General features: G+C 42.9%; 1 protein-coding gene across 1 annotated transcript in view; it reads left to right on the top strand.

Moving 5' to 3' along the window:
* The window catches only part of sh2d3a (SH2 domain containing 3A), a gene marked incomplete at both ends in the record, with an annotated part of 38032 nt that overhangs the window by 15115 nt on the left and 7465 nt on the right, over positions 1 to 15452 (top strand). Inside the window, 8 exons of the mRNA XM_080722458.1 lie at positions 204 to 320; positions 3001 to 3144; positions 5088 to 5389; positions 6223 to 6308; positions 7266 to 7388; positions 7939 to 8084; positions 9642 to 9836; positions 14451 to 14612. Of these exons, the coding sequence (XP_080578584.1) occupies positions 204 to 320; positions 3001 to 3144; positions 5088 to 5389; positions 6223 to 6308; positions 7266 to 7388; positions 7939 to 8084; positions 9642 to 9836; positions 14451 to 14612 (1275 nt within the window). The remainder of the gene's footprint in view (positions 1 to 203; positions 321 to 3000; positions 3145 to 5087; positions 5390 to 6222; positions 6309 to 7265; positions 7389 to 7938; positions 8085 to 9641; positions 9837 to 14450; positions 14613 to 15452) is intronic.

Genomic DNA, 15452 nt, shown 5'->3' with positions numbered 1-15452 from the left:
AGCGTTTGTCTTTCATTACAGTACATCTCTCCCTCCAAACAAACACCTGCTACAGCTGTGTCCCGTATCCGTGTGTGTGTGTGTGTGTGTGTGTGTGTGTGTGTGTGTGTGTGTGTGTGTGTGTGTGTGTGTGTGTGTGTGTGTGTGTGTGTGTGTGTGCGTGTGCGTGTGCGCGCGCGCGCACTTGTGCGTGTGTGTGACAGGTGTTCGGTGGTCGCAAAGACATGGACAGTCTGAAGAAGGAGCTGGAAGAGGAGCTGAAGTCAAGCACAGACGACCTGAGGAGTCATGCCTGGTACCATGGGCCCCTGAGCAGAGAGGTGACACCCCAACACTCACTGTTATATTATCCCATTAAGCTATTGAAATATAGCAGATATACAAGCTCACAGCGCGGCACCGAGTACATTAAAAAATTATTAAATATTAAATATATATAGTAAATATAGTAACAAATATTTTGAGCCGATTATAAAAATGTCTTCTAAATCCTTCTAAGTTTTTGGAAAAATGCATGGCTGCCGACCCCATCTCGAAATATCATGTATCACAGTATCAGAGACCCCCCCAGAAGCGATTATTTGAGTGATAAGTGTTCGCTTTTAAAAAGATATATTCAAAGGTTTGCAGAGATTTTTCAAAAATAGCAGATCTACAAGCCTGTAGATCTGCTATTGTTCAATAGCTAAAGCGTAAAATAATGGGTTGTACTGTACATGCCTGGTACCACGGGCCTCTGAGCCGCCTCTGAGAGGTGCTTGAGCTCCACACATCAACACTCACTCACTACATTATAGCACTGTTTCCCAAACAGTGGGTCGGGACCCATATGTGGGTTGCAGACCAATTCTTTATGGGTCGCGAGTAAATACCCCCTTTATTTTTTTCCACTTTTGTTATCACCCACAAATAAAAATAAAATCATGAATTAAAAAGACATTTTGATTTTTTTTTCTAAATGTAATAAATAAATAACCAAAAATGTAAGAAATTCCATCAATTCGGAAACAAATGTTTAAGTAGGGAAAATAGCTAATCTACAAGCTTCGCACCACGTTGTGAGCTTGTCGATCCACAATTTTCACTAGTTTGGGGTCCGGGCAAACGTCTTAATTTCTCTTTTGGTTCTTGGTTTGGGAACCATGGCATCATATCATGCAGGTGACCCTGGGGGTCCCTCTTTGGGAACCACGGCTACAGATGAATTCAGTGCTTCAGACGGCACACAGCTGTGCAACTCAACGTCGTCACAGCCTTTGTGAACTTCCTGCCTTGGGAAAGGACATAAACCGCCAGCCAAACAATTGTTAATTAACTAGCTAGCTAGCCAGCATACAAAATATGTTGTTGTCGTTTTAAATTGGCTAGTGACGTATACAGCTGGCAGGAGGTTGACATGGTTTTCATATGTCTCCTCCTGTCAACAACAGAATGTTGAAATTGTCTGTAGTATGTCAGTAGTTTCAATGACTTTCAGGCCAAGGACCCCTTGGCTGAGAGAGCAGGGATCCCCATTATATATTGTGTACAATATACAGTATATAGGCCTATATATCTTTTTTTCTTCTTTTTGAGCGGTGGTCACAACGCTCCTATACGTGGCCGTGTGTGTGGGTCTGTCTGTCTGTCTGTCTCCGTGTCTGTCTGTCTGTCTGTCTGTCTGTAGCCTGCAGTAACCTTTTCTGACCACACATGTTAAGGGAGGGGCGCTGTTGCACACACACACACACACACACACACACACACACACACACACACACACACACACACACACCACCGCTCAGTTCACACGAGTGTGATTTTTTTTCATATTTTTCATAGATGGCTTCAAAGACTTGTTTGTTGTTTGACATCCCTATCATCAGTGTTATGTTGGATTGATGTTAATGTGTAGTTTCATACATTTAACCACTTAAACCATCAATACTAAGTAAACTCTCTGTACTTGGTCTGCTCCTTTTTCCCCTCTAGACCAATTTGCTGAAAATAGCCGCTGCGAAGCGTCGTGCGCTTGTAGCCATGTTGCTTACTTTATTGATGACGTCACTGAAAGGCATGGTCAAGGCCTAGGCATTTAACAAGGTCTCCCAACAGGCACAGGTGTTGCTGATGGGAGAGGCAAACAGCTTTTTGACTGTGTTCATGAAAGGCTGCTTGTTCTGTATACGCTGACTGTTTGTTTATTCATTCAGAGCATAAATATGATTTATGAACTCAACAGACACGTTTGGACTTCAGTTGTATTGAGCACACGTCTGAGCTTTAATCCCTGACCGTCAGCATCCACAGTAGTACCAAGTATAGGGACTTTTGGGTGCTACAATGTTAGTACACATATCGACTCTGTCGGGTGGAAACCAAAACCCAAAATGTCTAAAACTTTGACTTTTCAGGATTCAGATCTACAGTACAAGCTCAAAAAAACAAAACAAAAAAACATTTTCAAGCTCATGGATCTGCTAATATTTTGCTTCCGTGTGATGCTGTAGTGTAATCAAGCAGGGCGTTGATTTACGAAAAAACACAAGAACTTAGAATATGGAGATAATATCAACTACTGTATATACAGAATGCATTATGCACATAGACACACATACTGAGGGTAACAGTGTGTGCAATACATACTACTATCATGTATTGCGAATAGTCATTGTCTGCTTTGTTCACATTTTTCTCTCAAGAGGAGCAAAGTACAAGAACACAAACCTCTCTCTCACTCTCTCTCTCTCACACACACACACACACACACACACACACACACACACACACACACGCACACACACATATTGAGGCCATATGGACAATACCACGGCCCATGGTATTTATTACACCAGGTTGTGTGCAGCTGAACGACAATCTTTTAACGACCCACTTGGGGGAGGGGGGGCATTGTCCTTGTTCTTGTGTCTCGTTCTTGCATTCAGCCAATCGCAAGCAGGCAGGGCGGGGCTTGGCAGATCCTTAATTAGCATTAAACGATACGCTTCTCTTTCTCTCTAGGGAGCAGAGTCTCTGTTGGAGAGGGACGGCGACTTCCTGGTCCGGGACTCAAGCTCCGCCCCCGGGGACTACGTCCTGAGCTGCTATTGGAGGGATGAGCCCATGCACTTCAAGATCATCCGGGTGGTCCTACGGCCCAAGAAGGTTTGTAGCAGTGGTGGAAAGAGTACTCGCGTGCTTTTGCTTAAGTAAAAGTATAAATATTGCTATGCAGAAATACTCATGGTCACACCAAAGTACCTATGGGAGTGGATTCCCCATTCCACCAATGTATTCCAATGGGAATGGAGCGGTTTCATGCCAGTAGAGGATTTCTGCATGCTGCGCAGACCTTGTGTTTATGCTGGAGCAGATAAATTCTCCACGCAGATGCCGGATGCTAACGGATGCCTCTTTGCCGAGAATAGCCGATCTACAAGCTCACAACGCCTTGCAGGGCGTTGTGAGCTTGTAGATCTGCTATTTTTGTCTAAAGTTCTCCGAATATGGATGCTAGGGTTCAAGTGGTGAATATAAAAAAGGAGAAAAAATAAAAGTTTTTATCACACAAAGATTTGGAGGACCCCCTGTAGTAACTCTGAGGAACCCCCTTTTGAAGACCACTGCTTTAGACCCCTCCCACCTCGGGTCAGAGTTAACTCGAATAACTAGAAATGAACTAGTTAACTCGAAATATTGTTGAAATTGTACAACACCAAGACATTTCCACACATACAAAATGTACTGTCATTTGTTAAATAGTCAAATACATGCATTTTAATGGTGTAATTTCTTACATTTTTACACTACATGTTTTGCTTATTTTGGACAGCCTCTGACAGACTTGGTACATTTCCATGACACCTACACGGAACAATTTGGTAGCCACAATAAAAGATATAGTTACATCTGTAACTAAACTACATATTTTAGAAATGGATTTCTATTTTATGTATTTGACTCTACCTCTTGTTAATTGTTAATCAGATTACCGTACTTACTTACTTATGCCTATCGCTCCTTTTCATGTCAGTCCACACTGCTTGATGTCAGTCTCAAGGTCCCTGCGCCAGGTGTTCTTTGGCCTTCCCCTCTTGCTTGTGCCTTGCGGGTTCCATCTAAGGGCTTGTCTTGTGATGCTGGTAATGGGAATTCCTAAGTGTGTGGCCGATCCATCCCCACCTTCTTCTCTTAATCTCCTCCTCCACTGGTGGTAGACCAGAGATCGTTATTGCTAATGGTGTCTGGCCAGTGGATTGCTCAGGATCCTCCTCAGGCAGCTGTTGATGAATGTTTGTACCTTCATCGTTGTGATCTTTGTTGTCCTCCATGTCTCTGATCCATACAGTGGTACTGATTTGATGTTTGAGCTGAAGAGTCTGAGCTTTGTCCGCTGGCTGATTTCTTTAGAGCTCCAAATGGTTTTGAGTTGATGTTGATTTCGTTGACTAAAACTATGACGAAAAATGTTTGTCGACTGCGTTTTTTTCACTGATGAAAAGTAAATAAAAACAAAATAAAAACTAAGCTGTGATGACTAAAACTAAGACTAAATATATTGTCAATTTCGTCAACAAAATAAAAACTAGACGAAAACGTTAGGGAGGGACTAGTGGAGAAGAGAGTCATTTTATGTTTGGTTGCTCTCAGGTGTTGCATGCTGAAAATAGCAGATCTACAAGCTCACAACGCGTCGCAGCGCAACGCGTTGTGAGCTTGTAGATCGGCTATTTTCAGCACGCAACCAAGTGCAAAATCTGTCATTACGATGCCATCAAGGCCTGCCAAAATACATTTTAGTTGACTAAATCAACTGTAGATTTAGTCGCCTAAAAATGTATAATATATTTAGTCGACTAAAATTAGACTAAAACTAAGACTTTGCAGGTGACTAAATTAAGACTAAAATTAAATTACATTTTATTCAAAAGACTATGACTAAAACTAAATCAAAATTTGCTGTCAAAAACAACATTGGTTGGATGAATACAGCTCTTTGCCTTGCCGATTCTGGCTCTGACGTCTGCCTCTGTGTCGCCCTGACTATCTAATCAGATTACCGTAAGAATTAAATAAAAATACAAATTAAGTGTGTGTGTGCTCCCCAGGGCTACTCCCGGGAGCTGTTCCAGTTCGAGGAGGACCGCTTCGACAACGTGCCTGCTCTGATCCGCTTCCACGTGGGCGGCCGGCGGCCCATCTCCCACCTGTCGGGGGCGGTGGTGTTCCACCCCATCACCCGGACCCTCCCGCTGCGCGTCATAAGCGAGCGCCACGCCCACGCCGTGGCGGTGGCACACAGCCGGAACGGAGCGGGCGGGCAGCGGGGCCCGGCGGAGCGCAGCAAGAGACTGAGCTTCAGCTCGGCGCACTGCGATAGGCTGGAGATGCCGACCAATCCGCTGCTCCGGTGCGTGGATCGATTTATCCATTGGATACTTTCTTAATAGGCCTAGAATTATTGAATGCTTTAACCAGTGAAAAATAGCAGATATACAAGCTCACAGCGCGGCACCGAGTGCCGCGCTGCGAGCTTGTAGATCTGTTATTTTAGAAAAAGTCGTGAAAATCTTTGAATACATGTATTTTCAAAGCGAACGTTTGTAACTGAAATTCTGCTTCTGGGGGGTCCCTGGAACTAAATATTTTGAGATGGGTGTCTGTTGCCAAATAAATATCATTTTGGGGGTCCTTCACTGACATAGTAGTCTCTCAAGAACAGACTAACTGAGCTCCAGTTAAGTGAAAAGGACCTTTTCTTTGACGATGGCCGGCCAGATTGCTGACCTATAGAAACATAGGTTTTTCTAAAAATCTTAGAAGGATTCAAAAGACACTTATAGAATCGGGTCAAAATTCTAATTTTCACGATTTAAAAAAAATAGCAGATCTACAAGCTTGCTGTGAGCTTGTAGATCTGCTATTTTTCAATAGTTAAAGCAGTCAATACAGTTATACGGTAATGCTAAAAGGATATCACAGAAAGCCCTGAGGACTTGTTTCCATTGTCTAGGTCCAGTTGTAAATTGCAGACAGGTGCTCTTTTATGGTGGTTTTGAAGGAGCGTAGGGATTGTATTGTATCGCATCGCAATATATCGTGATAGTATAATAAAATCGTATTATGACCCAAGTATTGTGATACATATCGTATCGGGAGGTACCCATCTCTAATGCCTATCTATCTACACATGCCTATCACCTCCCAAATGATATATCTATACACACATGACATTTGTGGCAGGTGTGGCAGTCAGCCTGCCAACCTGGAGAACGTGGGACGAAGGCCCTCGATGCAGTCTGCGCAGTCGGACAGCAACCTACCCAACGGTACTGCACACTACACATTCACATGACAGCAACCTAGCCAAAGGTACTGCACACTCCACATTCACATGACAGCAACCGACCCAAAGGTACTGCACAGTACACATTCACATGACAGCAACCTACCCAAATGTACTGCACACTCCACATTCACATGACAGCAACCTACCCAAAGGTACAGCACACTACACATTCACATGACAGCAACCTACCCAAAGGTACTGCACACTCCACATTCACATGACAGCAACCTACCCAAAGGTACTGCACACTACACATTCACATGACAGCAACCTACCCAAAGGTACTGCACACTACACATTCACATGACAGCAACCTACCCAAAGATACTGCACGATACATTCGCATCATTTTATCATCATCACTATTCATATTTTATTATCATAATACAGTATTGTCATTTTTGTATTTGTTGTTGCTACTATTGTTGTTATAGAACATTGCCCATATTTTCAACGACACCTCGGTTCCTAAGCTTAAAGATAACCATTAGGAAGGCCACCAGACAAGCTCTTTTGGCCTTTCCGTGTTTAGACTTGCATTTTAAAATGTTACTAACGGAGTATGCTTTAAGCTCTTATTTATTGGTATCTCTATGAAAACACATTTTTAATGGTTTTAAATAAAACTAACAACTATATAATTGAAATCATCAAGTGTTTTGCCATTTTATTTGGGGGACCTACTTGCTATATTCACCTGGCCTGCCAGTTGGCCCCGAACCCGCAGGTTGAGAACCACAGCCCTATGGGTAATCTGACAGGAGATCAGAGGAAATGACAGGCACGCCCCTTGGTGTGAAGCATTTGCATAAACCGTGGATGACTGGACGTGTGTCCTAATCTTGAACTGTAGTGTTATTTATTGTATGACTCCATTTCCTGGTGTTGGGTCCCTCCCCCCCTCTCTCTCTCTCTCTCTCTCTCTCTCTCTCGTCAGGCGTTCCTCTGAACAGCCAATCAGAGAAGGCCGGCCCCGCCCCCATCTCCCCGGTGTTCCGCACCGGCAGCGAACCCATGCTGAGCCCCCGCCCGCGGCACGCCACACGCCCCACCCCTCCAGGTAACACGCACACGCCCACACACACACACACACACACACACACAAACAGACACGTGCATGCACGCACACACACCATACAACTTAGTGTAAACATATCTATTTGTAAACTCTGACACTCTCAGAGGTTAAATTAAGGATTTTACAGTTTACAGATGATAAGATAAGAGATAAGCTCTCTCTCTCACAGACATAAACACACACACATTAAAGTTCTCAGTCATTTGGATTCCATAGAAGCGCACCAAAAATAGCCGATCTAGCTCAAAACTTCGCAGTGCGACGTACTATTGGTCATTGTTTATTTTAAGAATAAAGAGTATTTTTGAAGTGGTCAAATTGTTAATAGAACAACAACAAGTTCCGTAAAACGTGAATGGTCTCAGAAAGCTTTCGTTTAAAGCCTCAATCTGTCATTAATTAATCTGATAATTACATTTTCAGCCATGAGATTTCATTTTGCTTTATTCCACGCGCACACACACACACACACACGCACACGCACGCACACACACACACGCACGCACACATTGACCTGTGCTTGTGGCTGCAGGTGGGGGGGTGACGTTACGAGGGTCCGATGGACAGCTGAACTCCAGAGCCCCCCCCAAGCCCCTCCGGGTGTCGGCTGTGTTCCCCAACACCATCCCCCCTCCTCCTCCCGTTGACAACTCCATCTACGACGACCTGGTGGTGCAGGTAACCCGTTAAAACAGTCTGTGTCACGTAACTTTAACCATGATGGTTTTATACTTTGGATATTGAAAAAATAGCAGATATACAAGCTTTTAAGCTGTGACATCATTTTGTAGGCAGAGGAGAACTCTGCCCCCAGAGCATTTTCTGTCCCTTGCTATTTCAACAGATCGGAGACAAAAATAACGACTAAAGTATAATTCTAACACTTTCCTTTCAACAACAAAGAGAAGAAAAATGTGTAAATAGTAAAAATAGTAAAAAGATTCACGGAAACTGGGGGCAGAAATTCTCCTCTGCCTACAAAATGATGTCATACTTAACAGCCCCATAGCGATGCACCGAGTGCCGTGCTATGAGCTTGTAGATCTGCTATTTTTGAAAATATATATATTCACAGATATATTCTATATTCAAAGATTTGGGCAAATCTTTGAATATATATTTTATATTGTGTACACTTTATCCATTTATACGTTGGCTTTTCAAAAAATAGCAGATCTACAAGCTATATCTGCTATTTTTGAAGATTTGATTGAAAAATATTTAAAAACCTTTGAAAACTTTTGATACTAGTAGCATGTGTGATATAATCAGAATAATCAGATTTATTGTCACATCACAGGTTTACACAAGTAAAAAGTGGGTGGAATTCGTTTTTTGTGCAAGTTCTATCGTTTCTGTTATTTCCATAAAAGAAAGGGAACTAAATGTAGAAAGAAAGAACCAAATGTGGTGCTTCCTCAACTCCTAAAATTAAAAATGCTTGTCAGGGTGGGGGGTCCCAGTTCAAATTATTTTGGGGAGTCACGGCCTGAAAAGGTTAGGAACCACTGTACTATGGGATTAGTGTTGTCCATGGGATTAAAAATGTCTGCATGTGTTGACCACCTGATCGACATAAGGTACACTGGTATTTAACCCATTTAGGACGGGAACACCTTTTGGGGTTTTTACCCTTCAAGACGGGAACCCCTTTCTGGGTTCTTGTTGCTATGTACAGCAAGTGGTTCCCAAACCTTTCAGGTTTACACCCAAAAGAGAATTAAAGGCGAGAACCACCCATTTCAATGTCATTAAAATACCTTTGAGTTGTTATGTGGAAATAAGTGATGGGAACCAGTGATGTACAGTATGTAGCTACATATTTCCTTTTCTTTTTTTGTAATTTTTGAATACAATATTTTAGTTTTTCAGAAACCGTCAGGTGGGGATTTAACACATGGGTGACTAACAGGTCATTTTGACCAATTTTGAGATCGCAAAGTGCAATAACTCTCCCCGTGAAGGTCTCAGAAATGTCCCCTTCCATGACTTTTCCTCAATACTCAAGACATACGTTCTCGTTTTTTTCCCCCCTTCTGAAACGTTTCCTAAGTATGAAATAATATACCATTAGACCACTCTGACTCTGAATTTACCTGTCAATTTGACTTATAAATGCAGTCAGAGTGGAAGTGATTTTCTTTTCAGTCACCCGAGTGTTAAAAGGTGTTTGTAGAATCGGCCTCAGTTCTAAATGGCAGATGGGTAAATGTTGTTGTTGTTGTTGTCGTCCAGCTCCCACAGTCCCGTCAGAAGAGTCACGTGGACCGGCTGCGGGCCGAGGAGAAGTGGCAGAGCCGCGCCCGCCTCACAGAGACCTCCTTCAGCTTCCTGGAGGCCCAGAATGCAGAGGGGCAGGGGGCGGAGTCATCAGAGACTCAGCGGGACCAGGAAGAGGACGTGGAAGACTGGCACTTTGAGCGTCCACACGTACGTACGCCATGGGTCTTCAACAGGGGGTCCTCACTAGGGATGGGACGATACACGATATTATCGTTAAACACTCACGATAATCGTATTGTGGAGATTTAATTTATCGTGATATCGCCCTCCGTCATGCACTGGGATCAATTCATCTTTGAGCTGCATATCCGGTAACTCTCAAACCCTCTATAATTGGTAAAATGTACTTATAATACGTATAATATACTTGATACATCCTTTTTTCACTCTCTATCAAATGTCTTTGCCAAAAATTAGCCGATCTACAAGTGAGCTTGTAGATCTGCTATTTTTGGGCAAATGTTCCGCCCAAGGATAATGGATTTTGATTATCGCGACAATATCATAAATCGCGATTTCTTTGGTCACAATAATCGTGATATGAAATTTTCATATCGTCCTGATAGTTACTACAGGCGGGCTGACAAATATTTGTGCGATTGGAACATTTTATTTTATTATTATTGTTTTACCACTCGAACCCTAGCGTCCCTATTCTGAGGGGAACCTTAACCGAAAATAGACGATCTACAAGCTCAAAACGCACGGCTTTTCCCTGTCGCGGTGGAAACCTCATTATGTCCAAAACTGTTCCTTTTCAGGATTCAAACTCAAAAGCATCAAAAGTAGGCGCGTCGAGCTGGAGTGGATCTGCTACTTTTGTGTGAGACACTAGCAGTATGATTAAATAGTAGGGCTAGGGCGTTAACCCATTTAGAAAGGGTACACATTTTGTGTTTCATTATTTTATGCTTCAACTATTGAAAAATAGCAGATATACAAGCTCACAGCGCGGCACCGAGTGCCGCGCTGCGAGCTTGTAGATCTGCTATTTTTGAAAAATCGTGAAAATTCGAATTTTGACCCGAGTGTCTTTTGAATCCTTCTAAGGTTTTTTTTTGAAAAAACCTATGTTTCTATGTCAGCAATCTGGCCAGCCATCGTCAAAGAAAAGGTCCTTTTCACTTCAACTGGAGCTCAGTTAGTCTGTTCTTGAGAGACTACTATGTCAGTGGTTCTCAAACCTTTTCATGTGAACCCCCAAAATGATATGTATTTGGCCACGGACCCCCATCTCAAAATATTTAGTTCCAGGGACCCCCCCAGAAGCAAAATTTTAGTTACAAACGTTCGCTTTGAAAATACACAATATTCAAAGATTTGCACACATTTTCACGACTTTTTCAAAAATAGCAGATCTACAAGCTCACAGCACGGCACTCGGTGCCGCGCTGTGAGCTTGTATATCTGCTATTTTTCACTGGTTAAAGCAGGGGTGTCGAACTCATCTTGGGGTGAGGGCCGCATTGGATGAAAGGCGACTTGATGAGGGCCGAACCAGTCGCGGATCGGATGGCAAGCACACTCGCGCACATGTTCGCTCTGTTTTTCTTCCTGCTCTGTTTTTCTTCCTATACTGCTGTAGCTAGCAGTATAGCAGCATTGGAGCATCATCATTTTACAAATTGTGTTCATTATTAAGTAAAATAGCTACTTTCATTATTGGTATTACAGTTGCAGTTAGGTACGAGAGATGCTATTTGTTTAAAGGAGTAGTTCATCCCCAAAATGACTTTTTTTTCTTTGATTACTCACGCCATGGAGAATTGAGTTCAATAATATATTTTTATTTTATTTGTCGCATTACTAAGACAAAAATGTGATAATAGTACACTTCCCCCCATTGATTCCGGATGGGGACCCAAATGCATTTGGGTCCCCATCCGGAATCAATAGGCATGCATTTATTGTAATCAAATTTCTGTTTTAGGAATGAGTCTACATTGGCTCCATGGCATTTTGGGGGTGAACTACTCCTTTAAGAAGTGCCAATAAGAATAAACCATTTGATAATAGAATAATTCAATTCCTGATAGTCTCCAGTACGCTATCTATCTATAAATGCGACAAATCTCTGTCTGTCTGTCTGTTTGTTTGTTTGTAATCCACGTATCTCGAGAACCGTTCGTCCCACCGGCTTCAGACTCGGCACGCGCGTTCCCCGCCGCCACGCGGAGTGCAGTGCCGGGCCTCGACCCGACCCGACTCGCGGCTTTCCCGAAGCGGCGCGAAACGTTCGGAATCTCCTTATGCGGAGCTGATTGTTGACATCAGGCTGTTCCAGAGGAAATCGGCGCAAGCGCTGAGTCATTGTGACATCACTTCATAAAAGGCTCTGACATCACGTACGCCACATGAGTCAACACAAAATCCCGATATGGGCATAAAGTCTGACATCAGAGTTTTCCGCAACCGGTACTGTGTGTGCAGAGATCTTCATATATGGGCATAAGTGGACAAAGACAAACAGATGGTCAAAACGGGTCCTATGACAACAGGTATATTGGGGTTTGCATTAAAGGGTGGGGCATTCATGGGGTTTGCATTAAAGGGTGGGGCATTCATTCCCTATTTCAAATTCGGCACGTGCGTTCCCCACCGCAGCAGGTAGTGCAGTGCTCGGCCTCAACCCGACCCGACCCACGATTGTTTGAAAAAGCGACAGAAATCTCATATATGGGCATAAAATGGACGCAGATAAACAGATATCTCCATATATGGCATATATGGGCATACAATGGATGCAGAATCACAAAGATCTCCATATACGGGCATAAAAGGGACACAGACAGACAGATACAGAGATCTCCATATATGGGCATAAAATGGATGCAGATAGACAGATATCTCCATGGGCATATATGGGCATAAAATGGACCCAGAACTATAACTGCAGTGATCTCCATATATGGACATAAAATGGACACCGACAGACAGATACAGATATCTCCATATATGGGCAAAAATGGACACAGGCAGACAAATGGTCAAAACGGGTCCTATGAAAACAGGTATAATGGGGTTTGCATTAAAGGGCGGGGCATTCATTCCCTATTTACATTGTTCCGAGTTGGCCAGGTCGCCGACTAGACGCTGGGAAGGGCGGCCCAGCTTCTAGTAATTTGTAAATGGCTAAAAAAAATGGCATATTCAGAAAATATCGGAATAATAAAACTTTTACATTTTTATTATTATTATATTTTTTAAATAAGTTATTTTTTTTAACAACATTAATTTCCATGTCTAATATGTGTAATCTTTGAGTACAGTTCGAATATTGTAGGTATGTTCAAGGTATTATTCATAGCCAGACCAACCACCCTATTCCTAGCAATGCTGTCATCTTCAAAGAGAGAGAGAGAGCTGGTCACTTAACATTCCAATCAATCAACTCAATCACTGCCAGGTGGGAGAAACCTAGCCTGCAGTGTACAGACATTAGTTAGGTTAATTCTTAAAACAATTATAACTCTTGACAGGAATGGGCTAGAGACTTACTTTTTTTTTCTAAATGCTCAGAAATGTATGCTCTAGCCTGGGGGGCCGGATTGAATCATCGTATGTTTGACATCCCTGGGTTAAAGCATTCAATCATTTCTAGGCCTAAATGGGTTGATAACACAGAATATTGAGACAAGAGGTTTCTGCCCGACAGCAACCTTGTGCAATTCCAGAAAGTATGTGAGTGACGCGCCTCCATCCTCCCCCTCAGCCACCACCGGTGTTGTGGTGCAGCTTTCTGACATTTATTTGGCTGTTATGAAAATACTTCTTCCAGCACAATTTCCTCCATAAGCAGTGAGGTTGTGCATGGATATACTTACTGTACAATGTGTGCCCATTCTTCTTCCTCCATTATTTGAATCTCTTAAACCAGGGGTGACCAAAAGGTAGATCTTGATCTACCAGTAGATTACAAGACTGTGCAGGTAGACCACATTACATGCCCCTAAATAAATACAAATTAAAATATAAAGAAACCTATTTATAAACAAAAAAAAACACTAAACCCCTTTTTTTTATATCTGTCACTTGAATGAAGGTGACTTGATTGATTGACACCAAGAAGGTCCTGTAAGCTCTTCACGGCTTCTAAAATAGGTAAACCCCCCAATGCAATGCTTTGTTTTCAAAAGTCAATAGCATTACAAAGAACCCAAATACTTTTTCCCCCAATATTTCAGAATTTCAAGTGTGTTTGTCTTATACTATGTAACGCCAGTGTCGCCATTCCAAAGGCCCCTCAGGTACATTTTGTTTTGGATGGGTAGATCATGTTGAGCAGGTCATTTTAAAAGTCAAAAAAGTGTGGGCCCCCCTGTTTTAAGCTCTGCTTCCCATTTAGTTTTTATATAGACTTGCAGGGGTTTTCAACAGGGGGGGTCTTCACTCTTTAGCCACTTGAACCCTACCCTTTTCTGAGAAGAACAGACAAAAAGAGCTGATCTGCAAGCACACAACGCCTCTCTTATGGAGAGGAGAATAGAACAGGCTACAAGTTATATTCGAGAGGCATCACATACTGTATCACATTACTCATTATGCGCAGAACTGAGATTGGGCGTGTTTGTTCAAACGTTCTATACTTGTGGAGAAAAAATATCTCTGAGTCCGAGCTTGCAACATCAGTACTGTGTACCGTCGCCCTGATGGTAAAAGGTTAGTATTGAATGTATAGTTGGTGTGTTCTATTCCTAGTAGTCTATACTACTATACCTGTGTCGTCTGCACATTTTATACCTGGCCTAATTGCCCTCCCAGGTGGAGTGTGAGTCGTGTTTCCAGTTGGACCGCTTCGAGTCCGTCCTCCTCCCGGACAACAACCGTCCTCTGGAGCCCACCGTGCTGCTGGCGCTCAAAGAGCTGTTCAACCGCCACGACGCCCCCACCACCGCGCTGCACATGCTCAGTGTAGACTGCCAGGTACAGTACACCACCGCTCTGCACATGCTCAGTGTAGACTGCCAGGTACAGTACACCACCGCTCTGCACATGCTCAGTGTAGACTGCCAGGTACAGTACACCACCGCTCTGCACATGCTCAGTGTAGACTGCCAGGTACAGTACACCACCGCTCTGCACATGCTCAGTGTAGACTGCCAGGTACAGTACACCACCGCTCTGACTTGTTGTGTGCTTGTAGATCTGCTATTTTCACTAGTCTTGGGTCACGGGTAAACATCTCATTTCTCTTTTGGGTACCGAGCTAAAAGGTTTGGGAACCACGGCAGCGCACCACCACATTTTCAGAAATGTAAAACAGCATGTGGCACAGTGAATTGAATCATGAAAAGTTTTGGACATAGGGTTTCCACCCGACATTAACGAAAGAAACAAATAGGGTGGAAAATACATACTGTACGTACATACACACAATGTAATAATCTCTCTGATAAATAAACTAATGTTGCAGTCTAAAGAAATACCATATACCAGGGGTCTTCAACAGGGGGTCCGGGACCCCTAGGGGGTCCTCAGAGTTGTACAGGGGGTCCTCCAAATCTTTGTGTGATAGATACTTTTTCTCTCCTTTTTTATATTAACCATTTGAACCCTAGCGTCCATATTCTGAGAATCAGCTATTTTCGGTTTGGTGTAGAGGGGAAAAAGAGCAGATTAAGTACAGAGTGAAAGGTCAAGTTTTTTAAGTATTGACGGTTCAAGTGGTGAAATATCTGAAAACACAAATTGACATGAATCCAAAATACACTGACCGACGATTGTGCTGTCAAACAATGAAACTATATGGAATCTATGAAAAGG

The sequence above is a fragment of the Nannobrachium achirus genome (assembly GCF_963921795.1).
Source record: "Nannobrachium achirus genome assembly, chromosome: 3".
NCBI lineage: Eukaryota > Metazoa > Chordata > Actinopteri > Myctophiformes > Myctophidae > Nannobrachium > Nannobrachium achirus.
This window is presented reverse-complemented; position numbering and strand designations above follow the sequence as displayed.